Source organism: Gobius niger (genome assembly GCF_951799975.1).
Source record: "Gobius niger genome assembly, chromosome: 18".
In the NCBI taxonomy this organism is placed as follows: Eukaryota; Metazoa; Chordata; class Actinopteri; order Gobiiformes; family Gobiidae; genus Gobius; species Gobius niger.
In genome coordinates, this window is record NC_136869.1 from 15,560,641 (window position 1) to 15,580,169 (window position 19,529).

Sequence of the window (19,529 nt, forward strand, 5' to 3'; positions counted from 1 at the left end):
GCGCTTTTCCTGGCACTTGAAATATTAAGCCTTCTAAAAAAAAAAAAAAAAAAAAACTTTCCAAAAGGGTGAGCCGCTTTTCTCTCTGAACCTCTCGTCAAACGCAAACACGTCTACGCTGTTTGTACTCCTTTTCTGTACAACTCTTGTGTTCGCTCTCTGACACCGTCCCACAGCAGTGCCTAAACTCCTGTCAGTCGCCGGGATCACCTTGTCTCTCCCCACCAACCCCGCACCCCCACCCCGCCGCCGTGACGAGACCTTTCCCCGTCCTCCAACACAGCGAAGCATTCAATTTATTCATGGGAAATGGGAGGAAATGTAACAGTGCGCTTGTTTCGGGGTGGGACGGACACACACACAATAGGAGTGGGAGGGGAGCGCGAGGTGCCAGGGTGATGGATGAGGAGCGGAGTTGGGAGAGGAAGAAGAAAGCCAGGAAGTTTAGAGGAGTTTTCAGACACTAGCTTTATAAATAATGACCTGTGAGCCGCAAGTGGGACTGTGCGTGGGTTTCACTCACGCTTCGTGCTCAGAAACATCACTGCATTATAAACGTGGTGATTTATGTTTAAATATCCGCTCATCCATCGTTTGAATTGTTTATATTGCATATTTTGTAAAGGACCGGTCCAAAATGGCTGCACTGGGGAAAAAGGCATTTACCCCAAACTACCGTCTTAAAAAAAAAAAAGCATCCAAATAGCGACACAAACAAGGATGAAAACGCAACAGAAAAGTGACAAAAACAACAAAAACGTGACAAAGAAGTGACAAAAAACGTACCGAAAAAAGCAAGCAACAAAAACGCAATGGAAAAAGCAATGAAAAAGTAACAAAAACCCAACAAAAACACGACAAAGAGACAAAAAAGAGACGAAAACATAACGACAAAAATGTTGTGACAATGTAACAGCAAAGTTACAATCACTTTTGAAGATCTTAGCTTTCAAATGAGATAATACACTGTTGCTCTCCAGTCCAGAAGCTTTTAGATTTAGGTTTTGCCAAACTAAAGAAAATGCGCTCGGTTCAGGCAATAAATATAAGCAATAATGTAAGCACGTTAAAGCAATAAATATAAGCAGATATCCTACATGAAAACTGTTCAAATTATAATATTATAAAAGTGATAAAAATAGAAACTGGAGATTAATTTTTTAAGTGTTTTTTGAATAGAGTTGAATCACGGACTGTACCTATTGTCTATATTTGGTCTTTTGGTAGTGATATTGATTCGGCATACCCTCACATAATATTTTTATTTGTGTAGCAGCATTCGCGACAGGTTGAAGGTGGGTTGAGAACCATTGTACCATTGTAATACTATAGCTCAGCTGAGGTTTACTTGTTCTTAATCTGGTCTGGTGTGGATTGACAAATAAAGGCTACATTGTTTTTTTTTTTTGTTTTTTTTAATAGGGACAGAATATTGCAAACATGCTAATTCCCATCTGCAGTCCCTAGGTAGGTGACATTAGACTGGGGGTGTCAAACATACGGCCTGCGGGCCTAATCCTGCCCGCGAGATGATTTAATCCGGCCCCTGCCTGTAGAGCATGCATTCCAGAGTATGTCAAAAAAAAAAAGTAATTCTCTAGCCCATTCCTGTGCGGAGTTATGAATTTTTAAAGAATAACTAGAATGCTCATTCCAGCCACTAGGGGGCATTAAATTTAAAAAAAAGGCTAGAGTTCCACACGTGTCCAGCAGAGGGCACTGACATAATAAGAGCTCAGGATATGAACAACACATTATATAGCCATGTGGTAGATGGACAGTCTGCCCCAGGGTGGCTGTGGCTTCAATAGCAACTTACCACCACCGAGTGAATGAATAATGACTACTGTACTTTCAGGACCTCGTGACATAGGCTTGTAAAGTGCAATACGTATATGTGTAATAATATAATATAATAAAATACTTATAATAATATATAAGTGTAAGCTGTTGTTATTAATGAAGCTACAGTGAAGTTGGGGCTTTGACCAAATCACAGCTTATTATTATTCATTTATTGGAAACATTTTCTCCATTATATGTGGCCACCGACCCGCCTTGGGAGCTGAATTTCGGCCAAAATGAGTTTGACACCCCTGCATTAGACCCAATGCAATACCATATTGTTTATTCTAAAATGTTACAAAAGATGTTTCTTAGAGCTGATTTACAGTGCTACAGTGCATCTTAATCAATTACAAAGTGTTAAACTGGGACCATAAAGCGTACCAAAATGCATTGCTGACACGCCTGCCTGCTTTCCTGCAAATAACATCCTCCTTCCTTGAGCGTATTTGTGCAACTCGCTGTGAGCTTCATTACTGACAAGCGGCCTGTATGATAATCTGTGCGTGTCTGTACCTTGGAAACTGTAGAGGTCTCCCACGCTGTTCTGACGCGTGATGTGCTGCCAGTAGGCGCTGCGCGGCAGCGAGATGGACTTGGTGAGCACCTCTCTGGAGTGGATCTAAAACAGACAGAGAAGAGCTGCTCAGTCTAACACATTGTCACTGTGAGTCACTCATTCACGACGGCAGGAAGAGCAGTAAACAACAGGCTTAGGACCTTATGTCTCAAATCTGGCTTGTTTGCAGTGACTAACACCGGGATTAATATGGAATGAAATGCTATTAAAAGATGAGTTTGCTATGATAGTGTTAAAACAAGTGTAGTCCATGACGACGTTGATATTTTACACAGCAAACGTTGAATGGTCAGTTTATGTAGGTGTTTATCTGATTTATAGAGTGGAAGGTAAATAATGCACTTGGAAAGGCGCCAAAATGAAGTGGTCCAAGTGCAGAGCCATATGGTCGGGGCTCATCAAACACACGGCGGAACAACATAAATAAATAAAACAAACGACAGGAGGAGGGAAGGGAGGAAGGAAGGAAGGAAGGAAGGAAGGAAGGAAGGAAGGAAGGATGGGAGGATGGGAGGAAGGAAGGAAGGAAGGAAGGAAGGAAGGAAGGAAGGAAGGAAGGAAGGAAGGAAGGAAGGAAGGAAGGAAGGGAGGAAGGGAGGAAGGGAGGAAGGGAGGAAGGAAGGAAGGAAGGATGGATGGATGGATGGTAAGAAGAGAGGAAGGATGGATAGAAAGAAAGAACGAAAGAAGGGAGGAAGGAAGGAAGAAAGGGAGGAAAGAATGAACGAGGTGAAGAAAGGTTTCAGTTGTAATCCTATTTGTGATTTAATCAGGTTTTAATAGTTTGCTTTTTAATTTGAGAGAAAACTGAAACATTACAGTAGTTGCTAAACTAATAAAAGAATCTCATGCATTTCAGGAAGCATCTGTAGATCTCAATTATAAACCCTGCACTACAGGCTCGATTGTCCTGAGATCTGAATTTTCAGTCTCAAAAAAATCCATCCTGAAAAGCTCGATGTGGATCAGACCAATTACGTAGCAGTATTGTCATGAGCGAGCGGCAGGTTTTACAAAAAGCCCTTTATCAATACTAACTACTAACGAAAAAGCTGGAGGTATGCTGCTATGGACTCACAAATAACATAACAAAATAAAACCATATGGTGTCTATGGTAGCCCTCCTAGAAATGGTAAATACGTAGGTAATAACATAGGCTAGAAGAACACATGTAGGAGGCCGGCTCAGTGCACCCACACAAGTAAAGAATACATGATTGAGAGTGAGTAGGTAGGAAGAATAAGGAAGGATGGAAGGTAGGGAGGAAAGAAGGAAGGAAGGACAAAGGGATAGCAGCAAATGAGGCAAAAATATGGTGTCAACTGGGGGCAAGAGAATTCAGGAGAGGGCTGAGCGGTGACGCCTGAGGGAGAAGGGTGTTTTCCAATGTGTGCAAAACTCAAGGTCTAATGTGTGAAAAGATGATGTATTACCGGAAAGATTAGATTCTAAAAATAATACCGAGAGGAATGCTGCCTTCTTTAATGAAAAACACACAATTTAAAAGTAATTAGTGTCATTTATAGAAACCCATTCTTCACATGTTTAATCTTCAGGGATCATCCTTTATGAATAATCAATGGGGTAATAAATCTGGATTTATTTGGAAAGTTGTTAATCCATTTTCTTTTCTTTTTTTTGCACTTGAGAAAAATGAAAACAAGCTTGGTCTATTGCTCTTTCTGAATATAGTTGTGTTGCATTCATCAACATCTTTTTTGTAGCATGTAGCCTTTTTCATCAGTAGAGCCTATATAAATCATTACGCTAAAAATGAATCATAATCTGCTGCTTAAGATGAATAGATAGTTTATTATCTTTCAAGGTACACATAGAAAACTACTCATTTAGAACTGAATTTTGTTGCATATATCCCTGAGCATAAAGAACAAAAATGCTACAAATCTTCCGAGCAGCACAGACGTTCCAGTGAGCACGCTGTGTACCTGCGAGCTCTTCTCCAGCTCCTCCATCATGCGCTCGTGCTGCTGGGCGATGGCCAGTGTGGCGGAGTGGACCCTCTGGTAGATCATCTCCCCCTCCCGGGTCTGAAACGTGAACAGCCCCTCCCCGGTGTCACACATCCTGGGAGAAACACACACAGGAGCGCGTGGGGAAGCACACAGGGGAGAGCAGAAAGTTTACAAATAGGACTCAAGCTCACACAATCAACTGTTTGAACTAAGACCAAATCCTGTCTTAAAGGAACAGGCCACCGTTTTTCCATACTGAGATATGTTCTTACCTGAGCTTAGACGAGTTGATGTGTACCTGTCTGGTCTTTATGCGTGGACTCAGACATGCAAAAAGACTGAAGATGTTGTTAGCCTCTCCTCCTCTCCTCTATGGGGCCAAACGGGGGGGATGTTAGAAGCAACCAAGCTCTTCCACGTTTTCCCTATTTAAATACAGTTACGTGAGTAGCTACATGATCCAAGTTACACAAAATTAAACATGTCGATTTTCTAAGCTGATTAAAAGGGGTGCTATATTGTAAGGCGTAATAACACAATAGCATGCAGTAATATCTTCACTTTACTGAGCGGATGTCGAAGTGCTCCTAAGGTGTTATTTCGCCTTACAATATAGTACCCCTTTTAATCCGCTTAGAAAATCGACATGTTTAATTTTGTGTAACTATACTTGGATCGTGTAACTACTCAAGTAACCATATTTAAATAGAGGAAATGTGGAAGAGCTTGGTCGCTTCTAACTTCACCCTGTTTGGCGCTATAGGAATATACTGGGAGGGGCTAAATGCTAACACCATCTTCGCTCTTTTTGGATGACTGAGCACACGCGTGAAGACCAGACAGGTACTCATCAACTTGTCTAACCTCAGGTAAGAACATATCTCAGTATGGAAAAACGGTGGCCTGTTCCTTTAAAGACTGACCAACTTTGAAGCACATGACATAAGTAAGCCTGACATAACAAAAGCCAATTGCTGTTTATGTGAGGAATTATTTTTATCTTGTGACACATTTATGTTGTCGGTCCTGGCCTGTCTCTAGCAGCAGCAGGAGGGGCTTAAAGGACCAGGCCACCAATTTTTCATACTGAGATATGTTCTTACCTGAGCTTAGACGAGTTGATGCGTACCTGTCTGGTCTTTGTGTGTCCGCTCTGAAAAAGACCAAAGATGTTGCTAGCATTTGGCCTCTCCCAGTATTTTCCGATAGCTCCAAACGGGGGTGAAGTTGGAAGATACCACGCTCTTCCACGGGCACGCACAAACACCAGACAGGTACGTATCAACTCGTCTAAGCTCAGGTAAGAACACATCTCAGCGTGGAAAAACGGTGGCCTGTTCCTTTAAGGGGGAAAAAAAGGATCTAGACTAACATTAGAAAATGTTTCAATGCAGCCATTTGTAATCCGATCTGATGGATATTCAGTGTACCTCTTAAAAATGGTCACTTAATACAGTGGATGTGACGCTCTCATGTCATTGCTTGATACGCACCTCCCTGACTCGAAGGTGAACCAGGTGGAGTCTCGCCCGTAGCGCCGCAGCGAGCTCAGCGGCCACATGACCAGCTTTAGCCGCGGGTTGTGAATGTCCCACAGGTAAATGTTCTCGTGGGTGATCTGCATGGTGCACTCGCCGTAGATATCCAAGTTGGGGGTGGGCATTAGGTAAACATTGAAGCGTTCTGGGGAGAGCAGCACAACAGCAGCTTGTTAAAAACTCGGGGTAACAACGGAAACAAAATGCCAAAACAGGCTTCCGTGGATTTGCTTTGCTCGTCACGTCGAAGCAATGGCGGTGAGGAAGGGATGGGTTCATTTAAAAACAACACTTCTCCTCATTTGCATTCAGTGGTAAATAGAGCACGTAGTTTAGGCCCGAGAAGTGCCTTTGTCAGGATAGTGAAGTAAACAAAATGTCGAATTGCATAGCTCATAGCATTGAGAGGAGATCTTACAAACATTCAGGTATAGAGAGCTAAGCGTTAGTACAAATTGCCGTATTTTGCATACATTAGACAGCTGTATTGTTCACCCAGATCATTAAGGGGCACTTGTAAGATTTATCTACTTGAACAAACTTTCAAATACTTTCCTGGCCGAAACTTTTGTCTGCTGCAAAGTCAACCGAAGCCAAACTTCTTCAATACTAATTTACCTAAAGTCCGACTAACAAGGCGTCCAGGCAGAGAGTTGGACTGGCATCAAGGGCTGGAATCTGCCTCTTCACTTTTAAGCTAACGCAGACAGACAAGTCGGGAAGAAGAGGAGGACACACTGAAAATTCAGAGCTGCATAATGCATCACCAAATAATATTAGTTGTATGTATAGGGCTGGGCCAGTAACTAAAACTTAACCTCAATAAATGCTGTGGGGATTTTTAATTGTTAGGTCTACAGTCAATATTCTGTAGCAGTAACAGCTCTCTGCTAAGAGTTTGGAAGTGTACAATGAAGATTTTTGCAATTCACCACAGTACAAACAAGCTTGCAACTGATTATATGCAAAAAGAGTGAACAGCTAGTGCTAATTTTAATCCCTGGTTGGGCCATTCTACACTTTCTACAGTCATATTTCATCTTAAAAACTTACCTATATACACACACACAGTATAAATCATTCAAATACACAAAAAGTGCTATTTACAAATTTACAAATGGGTATATTCTTGTTTCGATTTCAGCCAAGACTGAAGTGAACATTTTTAAACTCAGTCACGGTTTTAAGTTCAGTGGGTAATGAGTTCCACAACTAATAAGTTTGAAACAATTCAGGTTGCTTTGTATACTTTTTTGAGATTTTCTTTAAATGTTAAATTTAAAATTAAGGGTCGAGGACCAATCCAAGGTATTTAAAACCTGCGATTTTATAGTTTCGTCTTGCAAACTGATCTGAAAATTTTGCTCTACATTTTGTCTTTTAATAGAAAAACACATTGATACAGCCATACAAGTGGAGAAAAACCTCCGCTGACGGTTCCGGTGGCTTGGTGAGTGCATAAAAAATAGCATCGTCCAAATAAAGTTGGAAATTTACACCAGGACAGATAAGTGGCAAATCATTAATAAAAAGACTAAACGGCAAAGGTCCCAGTATAGAGCCCTGTGGTATGCCCCACAAGATACTGACGTGAAAAACGTTCATGAGATGAGGTTTTCAAAGCACACTGTTCTTGTGCCATTGGGCAAGACTCATGGCCTCCAGTGTCTGCGTACACTGGTGTATGAACAGGAGTGTGACTGGGAGTGGTTCCTTGATGCACTTTGAGTACTTGACCTCGGGTCAGGGGTTTACGGTTATGATTAAGGATGGCAAATGGCCATGTGAGTTGTGTTTCACTCACACAGATCTTAAACATAATTTTAGAAACTAGAAGGTACTGACTTTCAAATGAGGTTTTCGCTAACTCTAACCTTATGATGAACAGGTTAATGTGGACGGAATAGCACTATATGAATTGAGAATATGTATTTTTGACAGCGATTTACGGCATGTTGTTTTTTCACTTAATTCATTTTATTTTGCGGAACGTAGAGTACTGTGTTAAAATGGTTTAGTAAAATATAGTAATAATATATCATTGGAATATTCAAATATCACACATTTCCCTCATATTCTGCAGCCTTAGTAAACATATGTCCAACTAATTACGTTTGATGCATCCAGATAGCGCATGGAGGCAGTGTCTTTAGCAGTGTACCTTACAGCAGCACATAGTTCATAATGTGCCTGTGGTGGTTGTAATTAGCAATGCTCTGGTGGGGTGTATATTAGGGAGCTTCAAATGAACTCATCTGGGTCCACTTATCTGCCCCGGCTGTTTTGGAAGACCTACTAATAAAAAAATAAATGAAAAACATGTTGCCGCGGGCTTACAAGCTGAAACTTTAAAACCATATTATATTTTTCAAATAACTAAATTACTGCATGACAATAGCTAATACCATTCTTACGGTTCTTAGGCAAGCGGTTTAGTGGACCCACAGTTAAATTGCAATGACACAACAGTAATCCCAGCAGGTGAAATGAGAAATAAATCTAAGTTTGTCCCATAATTCGAGTTGACTTTACCAGAGGAGAAAAATGAAATGGCTGCTCTTTTCAATGAGTCGCCCTTTAACAATTGTAACCACTTTTTGTGGCCTGTTGATTTTTCGATTTCCATCTCGGCTTCACGAATTACACTGCTCTCTTCGCCGTCTGTCTGGCCTCTTTTCCCGCTGCCTTTTTCCATTTCCTGTGAGTGGAATATGCGGCAGAGCGCGTTTCTTTCACATGGGTTTTTGAGTCATAATCTCATCCATCTCAGTGACAAGCTTCATTATGAGGGGAGCAAGTGATGCACAGCACTTCTCATTAGGAACTGGGACAGAGCGCGGCCAGACTCTGACCTGTGACACACACACACACACACATACACGCACACACATACACATACACACACACACACACACACGCACACGCACACGCACACACACACACACACACACACACACACAGCCCCTGCAGTAACAACAGAGCCTCACATCAGTTATTGACAGAAATGTCCCACATAAGCACCGTGTCACTGGACAGCATGTGTTTTTTCCTGGTGGCTGCCCCTCTGAGAGTTTGGCGGTGGCGACACATGGAGTGCTAACTGCTCAGTGGCGGGGAAGCCTGAAAGAGATTGACCCCGAATCGCTGTGTGTTAACGGGGGCCTAATTGTGCACTCACCGCTCTGTTCCCGCTGTACTCCCGCTGCTAACAGGTCAGGCTCTCCCAGGCTGATGTCGTTCAGTCGGCAACCCAGGCACTCCACGCACAGGAGCTTGCACCACTCCTCTGCATCCAACTCTGAGAGGAAAAAAAAAAAAAAAAAAAACGGATAAACATCTGCACGCGTAAATGAGCTGTCAACATTTTACCGCTGTTTAAAGAGGACTCATGTGGCGCATGAGCCGCCCATAAAGTGTCACAATAAAGAAGAGTCGCGTGTACTGGACATGAGCAAACAGTAGCTGCAAGGGAGGGGATCAATGGCATCGATCGGTGAAGATAGAAGCGGTGGCAAGGTTAGCAAGCCACAGACCACAGGACGCTAGGTGGTCTCTGCTTTTCCTGGTGAACCGAGCTCAATCGATGTCGTCAAGCGTGATATTAAAGAGATCAATACAGATGTCATGGATATCAGGGGGTGCAATACAATCAGTATGGAGGACCACAGGGGATCAAACTCACCATTCGCCAACCATTTATCGCGATGTACAACTCTGTCCATCAAACAAACGGGACGCGCGGTTTATTGGCCAATTTAAGCAGTCTGCGGTTGTGGCTGAAAAGTTGTGTTGTTTTGTTAAGCCCGTCTGTTTACAATGAATCATATTTCCCCGTGCCTTCTGTAAGCTCCCGCTAAAAGTTACTGAAGTATGAAATGAGTTGAGCGGCGGAGTTGTTTATCTTCGCGAAGCTCTTTCACTCGAAAAAACTCTGTGGAATAGGCCCGGGGTTGGCGCTATAGTAGCTAGTCATGTATACCACATCACAAAGACAGCACGATTCCCTTTATATTAATCCTCTGTCATCGTACACCCGTTTTTGATCGGCGGAGATGGATTTTCACTCCCCCTAATAGACAGCTTGTTTGTCAAATCAACTTGGCTGTCCGACGGGAGAACTCAATAAAAGTTTGAAGGGTGAGGGAAAGGTCTGTTGCCGCCTGAAGCATTCCAACACAGCACAAGTGGATACGGATTGTGCATACAGTGGCTTGAGAAAGTTTTCAGACTTCTCTTATTTTATTTTGTGTTATGTTGCTGTCAGATCCTTATCTAATACATTTATTTGCCTTTGGTGAAAGTTCTACATTACAGCAGTGGGCCTTAAACTTTCCCCACCACTTAAACATCCAGGTGTGTACATTGCATAACAAGTCCAATGAATGAAGACATGAAGAAGCTGCTTGTATGGTGGTGAAATGTCGGCTCTAGGCCTTCTTCAGCTTAAGGGCTATAGAGTGGTGAGGAGCCACCTTAAAAAGGGAGTGGCCGACTACGCAAAGATGACTGTGTCCAAAATAAGGTACACAGGCCACATGACATAGCTACCCAGATCAGTGCACACATAATATATACACATAACATCAATATATCAATATATATATATTTACTTTATCTATGTAGGATGTAGTATATATATGGGAAACAAATATCAAAGGCAGTCAAAAGAAAGAAAAACTGACTGTGTATCACTATGTCCACCTCAGACAGAAAAACAACATGTAATACTTTGTGTTAATAAAATGCAAGATTCACAGTGTGTGGGAGATTACATTTTTCGTTTCTTTTACAAATAAAAATCATCCGGGATGGATTGCGGAGGCAGAAGTGGAGATGTCCAGACATCCAGCTCCATGCTCATCTCCTCCAGCACTCCCTGGTGCGTCCAAAGGCGTTCCTGCACCAGCTAAAACACATATTGTCCTGGAGCTTCCCCCAAGCCGCCGCAGCCGGCTCCTCTCAATGTGAAGGAGCAGCAGCTCTACTCCGAGCTCCTTTTGATTTACTGAGCGTCTCACCCTACCCCATCGGTGAGGGCGCATCCTGTTCCTATACTCTCACTTATGATCATGAAAACTATCATTTGAGCGTTTTCCATGTCTTCAGTATAATAACATAGAAAATAATCTGGGGTATAAACTTCCTGAGCTGTACCACTGTAGACTTGGCTCTGCATGCTTAGGTCCCAGGATTGAATCATTCTCATTCAGAGTTCCCTTAGCCTTTAAGTGGCTCTAAACTCCCACACCTCTAAGGCCAGCGAGTGGAATATCAGCTAAACAAACAGGCTCCAGCACAAAGGCAGCGTGAGCCGTGATGGGGGAGAGGAAATACGGTGGGAGGAGGTTGTTTGCGAGTGCGTAGGTGGACCGCGGAACAGGATGCGAGGAGGGATGGGGAGCAGGAGTGACAGAAAATGTGACAATTGTACAGGAGACGGGCTGGAGTTTGGTCTCCGTGGTTACGCGATCCCTTTCACATTTTCATTGGTTCATGTTCAGTCATTGCGCCCCTTGATAATGCAAAGATTGACTCATAACATCCGCTTGCTCATCAGTGTAGGGTTCATCGCATTGCAATATTGGCAAAAACTAAATCCACAAATAGGAAGTCACATTTGCTGTTGAAAAGTCCCCCAAAATTTCTGTCGTCAAAATAAGCAGGTGCACACAAATCCCAATGCTTATTTCCCTAAAGTCTGCTTTTTCATGTGTCCAAATGGTTGAGGAGGGTTTGCCTTTGCTCTCCTGGCTTACTTCTTTTAAAATACGCCGATAGTGGACCACAGTGGATGCCCGCCAAATGAGTTTCTGATGCAGATAAGATTTCTTGTAACATTTGTAATCCAAATCGAATTCTCCTTCCCAGCCTCGCACCGAGAACTTGACTTTTTTTTTCTTGCAACAACAATTGTGCGGCTCTCTCATGATGACTGGTGTGGAGCATAAGCAGAGAGGACCGTCTCGCACATGCTACAAATGGCTTGTATGATTATAGAGCGGGTTATATAAGTGTGAATTCGCACCAGAGAAGTGGCTGAATGAGAGGTTTAAAGTATGGGGTGTTTGGATGTAAAGGACTCTGGGAGGTCAGTGTATCCATATGGTTCTGTTGGCAAAAAATAAACCCTAAATCCTTTATACACTGCGTAGTTGGGTAGAAATACAGTGCAAATTATGTCCAATATTTTTCATGCAGTTTCAAAATCAATACTTATACCATTCCTCCCACTTCTTAACACAGCGGCAAATGAACAGCACTTGGCTAAACTCCAGATCTCTTCAGCTTTCTGCTTGTCTTCTCTGCTTTGACCTTTCACTTGTGGTTCTTACAAAACAGCTACTTACCAAACTTTTCTCCTCCGCTGCTCGCCCCTCGCACCTCCTGCATACAAAACGAGGAGAGAGCTGAGCATCTCCCGTCTATGAGCAAAAGCACACGCACCTGACTCGCAAGCAAACGTCTTGGAGGTATCGTCGCAGAAGATGATGGCGACGGCGTGCTTCTTTGTCTCTCGCGGCATGCGGCTGATGTTTTTGATGTTGTGGAGCTCAGTGATCTGTGAAGGCAGTGACAGCAGCGTTAGTCGGAAAGAGCAGAGATCAGCGCGGGGTGAACGGCTGTGTATGTGCAAGTGTAGGCAAAGAAAGGCAATCCGCATTTACATATTGTATCAGGGAAATAGGCACTTGATCTAGTTATGTACCATTTACTTATAAAGGGTTTTTTGTAATTCCTTCTGCGTCAAAACACATTGACGACCAGAAGATTATTTTCTCTAAACAGATAACTTGTACTGTAGTGTTACAGTGTTACATGTGGACAAAATACTAATAGGTTTGTTATTGTTTATGTTATTCCTAGTCCCAATCTGTCACGTGTCTGAATCTGATGTAAAATGACATCCATTTTTCATAAAAATTCAAATATTAAGAGTTTAACAACACAATGCAGCTAATCAGCTACATGGACATAAAACAGACAAGGTTAAATTGAAGATTTGTCTATAACATTATAAAAGGAAAAGTTTGAAAATCATTTTGCCGTATTGTCAAGTTTTCTTTTCTAGTAAAACTAGCTGAGGCCCGGCCGAAGTCTCCACATTTGATATTCTGAGATCGTGAGTGATTACAAAGAAATGTCCAACCCGTCACACAGTTCAGCTGTAGACCAGTGGTTCCCAACCCATTCCAAAAACTATGGCCACTACAAATGAGTAAAAGAATGAAGGCTAAAAAAAATTTCAAACAAACTGCAATTGGAGTGTTTGATGCACCCGTGCTCCTCTCTTATAAAGTACGACAATATTTTCGCTAAACTCGGGGAACAGGATTCAAGAGACAGTGGAATAAGTATGGATAAATATTAGGGTTTCAGCTCTAACGGTTTGGGTCACGGTGCAGGACCCGTGGTTTGGTGCATCACGGTAGTGTACAAGAAAAAAAATAATGAGTAGGTTTTGAACTGAAATAGCCTAATGATCGTTGTTAGACAGTATTCATAACCTTACAATAAAATTGGCAATGCTTTCCAAGCTGCTTTAGAATCAAATGTACCTCTGGGCTCACAATACGTAAAAGCAAAATAGAAAACAAATGGTACAGCAGCAACGTAAAAAAAAGAAAGAAAAAAAACTACGCAGTGCAGGCCATGCGCTCGTTAAGTGGTAGTTTCATTTTCGCTTTTACTCACACGGAGGATAAATCAGTCTGAGCAGCGCGTTTGATTAGAGGCTCGTGTTTGAGCAGGTTTTGGGCACGCACACGCGCACACATACACACGTACGCACACACACGCACACATCGCTCTGTTTGGATGCACGCGCACACATACACACACGCACACATCGCCCTGTTTGGATGCACGCGCACACATACATACACACACGCACGAACACACACACACGCGCGCACACACACACCGCCCTGTTTGGATGCGCGCACACGCACGGCAGTCAGATCTCGTGCACTCGCGTTTGTGTGACAGCGGGTTGTCCTCGGACAGCAGCACCGTGGTCCATATGGACCCGTGGCCAATGCCCGCGGCCGGTGGGACCGGCACGTGGGGGCCGGCCGCGGATGTAATAATAATAATAAGAGTAATAATGCATTATAGCGCTTTTCCAGACGCTCAAAGTCGCCTAACCATTTGGTGCATTATTCATGGACAGGCAACCAGTCTGCGCACATCAGCCCCCACCACCAACCACGCACACAGTCAGTACTGTCGCCAGGCTTCCTGGTGTTCCCAAATGGTCTCCCATCCCAGTCCTAACCAGGCCCTTCCCTGCTTAGCATCCGAGGAACGGTCTCCCATCCCAGTTCTAACCAGGCACTTCCCTGCTTAGCTTCAAAGTCGGTATGGGAAATAAACATGGCGGCGCCCAGGCGGCGGCCATTGAGAATGCGTTTTCTATAATAGATACCTGTGCAATGGTTGGTAGTTAGCACATAGCTGATTAGCTGTGCTTTTAAACTTTTAATATTTGAAATTGTCCGAAAAAATCAATGCTAAAAATCAGTTGTATATTTTACGTCTGGACGTGACCAGAAGACAAAATGATAAATGGTCACGTTTTACTTCACAGCATGTTAATAACATGGTAATATGGTGGTAAGTAGGTATAACAAGAAACACTTTATTTTACACTACCCCTGATACATTGTACCTACCTAAATTTAGTACAATGTAATGTGCTCTGTAGCAACTTGTACCTATGGGTTACATACACAATGGAATAATAAGTATTTGTATTTTGTAGGTACACAAGGTAATAAGACATAACTCTAACCTTAAGCCTCAACCCTAAGGGTCTATTATTATCTAGTATGTACCTACAAAGTACTAACACACATTATTTCATTGTATATGTAGCGCATAGGTACAAGTTGTTACAGAGCACATTACATTGTACTAAATTTTGTTGGGTACAATGTATCAAGGTACTGTAAACAAAAAAGTTACCCAAGGAAGTTACACTTGCTGCTATTACAACTTGTACATTGTAACATTGTTAACATGCTACTGTGAAGTGCTAATTTATTTCATCTTTGCAGCGCCACATTTTCCTTGCCAATTGACTTCATTCAGAAAGCTAATTTTGTGCAGTGTTTGGTTATGTGTGTAACCTTCTGTTCATGACTAGGTTAAGATCCACCTTAACCCCAGAACTGGACTTGAACCGCTGCCAACCCAGATTCTACATTGATGTAAAGTTGCTGGGTATATTCATAATCCACATCACTGTTCCACAGGTAGCTGCAGCGTGTCATTACCTTTAGAGCATTATGCAGCCCGTGATGCCTTTGTGTTTATTTTAAAAGCTTTCTGTGGATAAAGTGAGCTGATGATTATACCTTGTGCATGCGCTGATTGAGAGGCTCTCCTTGAAACGGCTCCTTTAGTCAATAGGGAGCAGAGCAATCAAAAGCATCTAAATCACTTTAGCTGGAGATTGATTGCCAATGGAAAAAAAGAAAAGATTACATTTAATTGAATATCACCCGCATTTACAGGCCGTTTTGTTCAACAGTCCTGGGTGTGCGCACTCTGCCTGGGAGATAAGGCCCATTACATTATTGTAGTCCATTGTGTGCTAACCGCGGGACCTCCGCCAGACTGTTGGGGATGAATTAACTGGGCACGCAGCCCGCACAGTAAAGCTCCAGTGTTAGAGGTTAAAGGAACAGACCTCATAAACATACAACATATGTGGGGCAGCCATTCCTCTCTTTGATGGCGTGACATGTGATCAATATTGTTTATACTTGCAGATCATTCCATGAAACTGAGGTGCAGAGCGTGACAGTCAGGCTGCACAATAGGAGGAAGACATTTTCTGTATTTGTCGCAAATGTTGCTATATTAATGTTCCATTTTGACTAAAATGAAAACACTAGGACAAGGATAGGCAAGTTTTCTTGGTGGAGGGTTAATTGGGGGGCCGGACCCATCATTTTCTCCAAAAGCCAGTGTTGTACATCATATAAATGGCCTAAATGGGGGGCACAGTAGTACAGTGGTTAGCGCTCGTGCTTCACAGCTAGAAGGTCACAGGTTCGATTCCCACCTGGACGGGGCCTTTCTGTGTGGAGTTTGCATGTTCTCCCTGTGTCTGTGTAGGTTTCCTCCAGGTACTCCGGTTATATTGTGTGCGGTCGCAACAGTGTTTCTTTCAGTCTCCCCCAGGGGAAAACTAAAGCTTCAAATGTAGCTTATCACCACCACCGAGTAGAGTGGAGTTCTTCTACAGGTGATCTGCTAAGACATTTTAAAGGAATTTACAGTATTTTTCACATTTCTAGAGGCATTTTATCTGATTCTTATAATAATATCTTTAGGGCCACAGGTTCTATGATGGAGGGTCGACGTTACCTAGTCCTGCACTAGGGTGACGGTGGCTGAGTGGTTACAGCATTTGTGCATTGGTCCAAAGGTCAGCTGTTCAAATCCTGCTCCAGTGGTGCAGACACTTCACCCTCGTTGCCAATGAGAACATAGTGTGTGAGAGTAAGTCATGGATGGTCGTCAGAAGGGTCATTTTTTTGGCAGCCATTTTTTCCCCAGGGCGAGTGCAGAGTGAATGAATACTGCAATGAACAGCACTTTGGGTACGTTGAAATGTAAGTGATATGTCTTTTGCTTGTTTCTTGCGATGTCACCTATTCCAGAGGCATTTATGAGCGCTCCTTTGAACGTGGGTATTCAAAGTGTAAGATTTATCACTTTTTATGTTCGAGGATGTGATTTCAGTTTACGTTTGTCCTCAGGCAAGAAATACATTACTTTAACTGGCACGAAGGGAGTGATGTAGGAGTTTCTGAGTTGTGAGATTCCTCCTTTGAGCGCGGCTTGTGCGGCTAAACCCTCCTTTGCAGCCCGAGGCGAGGAATCCATGCAAAGCGAGTCATTTATAAAGAGTGGTTCCTCATTGCCTTTGCTTTAATCTGTTTCCTGTTGCAGATAATCTCGTATATAAAAGGGTTACGTCTGTTTGCTGCGCGGCTTATTCTCACCCTCTGTATGCACATATATTAGACTATAGCTTCTCCTCTGCTTTAACTGTCAGCAAGAAGGCAAAGAAGCACGCAGAAAAACAACTTCTCTCAGGGCTAAAAATATTCAGAGCTCGCGTGGACCAGTGCTTCTCAGACAAAGGCATGCACAGACACAGAAAATAAAAAAGAAAAAAGAAATGTGACGAGCTAAAACTAAAAATAGAGGCCAATTCCTTTGTGTAAATTGGCAGTCGTGCGGGTTACAAGCAGTGCGCCATTGAATGTAGCCCTTAGTCGGGACCTTTTCTTGATCTTTGGGGCGATGCATTATCAGGTGCAGTGGTGCATGTGCGCGCTCATCGCTCACTCCGACCAGCGGGCGCGCAAGGTGCCCCTGGGGAGCGGAGCCGCCGCACAGGACGCCCGTGTGACAGCATGATGTAGTAAGCAGGTGAGACGCTTCATGGCAAACACACAGCTGCAACTGTACCAGCAAACACAGTGGATATAAGCTCCATGTGGAACAGAGTGTAGGAGGATAATAATGCACATAATAAAAAGCTCTACATTATTATTAGTTGTGTGATGCGAAACAATTCTACCTGCGCTTATGGCTAATTAACATCAACCTTTGATAGACGGCTCAAAGAGATAATGCAAACCTACTGCAAGAATCACAATAATAATGTGTGTTTGATTAGGTCCAAACTACAGGGTGAGCATGTTTTAAACTTAGTACAGAGTGTATACTGACAGAAGCAAGTTAAATGTAATGCTTTTCAATGCCATTGTAATTCCTAAATACTATATTTTAATACTACAAATGCAGAAAAAATGGGGCATTTTTAATTTCTTAGGATTTGCAAACATTTCATCAAACAGGGGAAAGATTTGGACAAAACAGGCAAGAAAAAACAAGCAAAAAAAGTTTTAAATTTCAGCCAAAACTGCAGCTGAACATGTTATAAACCATCATTTTTGTACTTTTAATGAACTTGCACAGAAAAAATTGCTGAGCGATGTCATGATTCTCCAATAAATTTAGATTTAATGCCAGGTTGAATCCAATTTAATGCTTTTTAATGACATTTACAGGGACTAGATACAAGTTGTCATTTTTATACTCACTACTGCCACCTCAGGTCTTACACGTAACTGCAGTTGCTATATTAAGCTTAAGCTTAATTGACGGCACTTCGGACCCAAAATAACACCTTTTGGAGACACAGTGCAGCTTTTAGCGGCTGTTGTGGTGAATAGGTCTGTGTAGGGGGAGGAAAATACTTAATTTATTTCTCTGTCTAGTCCTTTAAGGCCTTGTTTATAGCAAAATGTTATTAATAACTTTTAATGTTTTTTAATGCCCCACGGAAACCCTATAGTAAAGCCCCATATAGACAGGAGACTTTGAGATTTCTATCCCTTTATAGGGTTCTATCAGACATTTTTGTGGTAATTGATTTAGAATAGAATAGAAATGATAACAAACACATAATAATGGGTGCGAAAGAATTCCTGTACACATTTTTCTTGGCACAGGTACATCGTTATTCTGTGCCTCCGCCCTGATGGAAGCAGCTCAAAGTGGTGGGACAGTGGATGTGCCATCGTCATCAGTGAGCCTATAACTGAGACGATGCACTGCTTTACAGTGATGCTGAGACAAATTACAGTTTTTTGATGGGGTGTGTTTTTTCTGCCCTGTTTTACAACTTGAGATTTTCATGAGCAAAAACATATTATCCATTTCCATTTGGTTCAATGAGTTCTTCAAACCTAAGTATCTCAGACCAACTCAGATTGGACCCCATCATCCTAAGTGGACAATATCATGTAATCTTTTGGACAATATGAAAAGTACAAACTGCATTGGCCTGCAGAGGAGCGGGTAAAAATCATTCTCTTTATTATTATTGTAGCACGATTGCGCTTTAGGGCTTGTGATAAATTTAGTTTCGCGTGATACAAATATTGCATTTTTCTGAAATTGCAAAGCGGGCACTTTTCTCGGCTGCTGCTTATTGCGCAGTCCTGTGTGGAACGACTTTGTGTGTGAGAATCCCGGCTTTCATGTGGAGCTTGTAGACACTTTATTACGGCGCACTAAGTCAGCGCTAACTGTACGACGCCTCCTTGTTATCCGCTGTTAGGTCTGCGCTACCCCTTCAACACCAGCTTCTCTCGCTGTAATGAGCCATAATTGGAGTATTTCAAAGCGTTCGGGGGTGGGGAGAGATATCATATGCAGGATTATTGCTTCCTAAAGGAAAGGGGAAGGGGCCTCTGAGGACTAGATAAAGTTACCAAATGTGTCTTAATGGACTCTTAACTCCATCATGTGAGACTGCAGCAGACAGCCGCTCTGATATAAGGACAAAGGCAGCTATTGTTGGATAAGTGCACAGCTTATTGCCTTTGTGCTGAGTGAACATTATATTTGAATGCATTGTCCTTGAATGGAGCCCTTGATTACGGAAAGTACGTTATTTTTTACGGGCGGAAGTTTTCAAAATCGTTCCTGTTCAGCCTGTGAACTTGGAAATGACTCTTGTCTTGCCTTACAGGTGCATTATGTGAATTGCGGTAGTGTGTATT

At 42.5% G+C, this 19,529-nt stretch overlaps 1 protein-coding gene across 1 annotated transcript in view; it reads right to left on the reverse strand.

Annotated features, from left to right (window-relative positions):
* The window catches only part of dok6 (docking protein 6), a 56,566-nt gene that overhangs the window by 7,979 nt on the left and 29,058 nt on the right, over window positions 1-19,529 (reverse strand). Inside the window, exons 3-7 of the mRNA XM_079575826.1 lie at window positions 12,382-12,496; window positions 9,116-9,235; window positions 5,893-6,082; window positions 4,373-4,511; window positions 2,362-2,467 (exon numbers count right to left, since the gene is read on the reverse strand). Coding sequence (XP_079431952.1) covers window positions 2,362-2,467; window positions 4,373-4,511; window positions 5,893-6,082; window positions 9,116-9,235; window positions 12,382-12,496 — 670 coding nt within the window. The remainder of the gene's footprint in view (window positions 1-2,361; window positions 2,468-4,372; window positions 4,512-5,892; window positions 6,083-9,115; window positions 9,236-12,381; window positions 12,497-19,529) is intronic.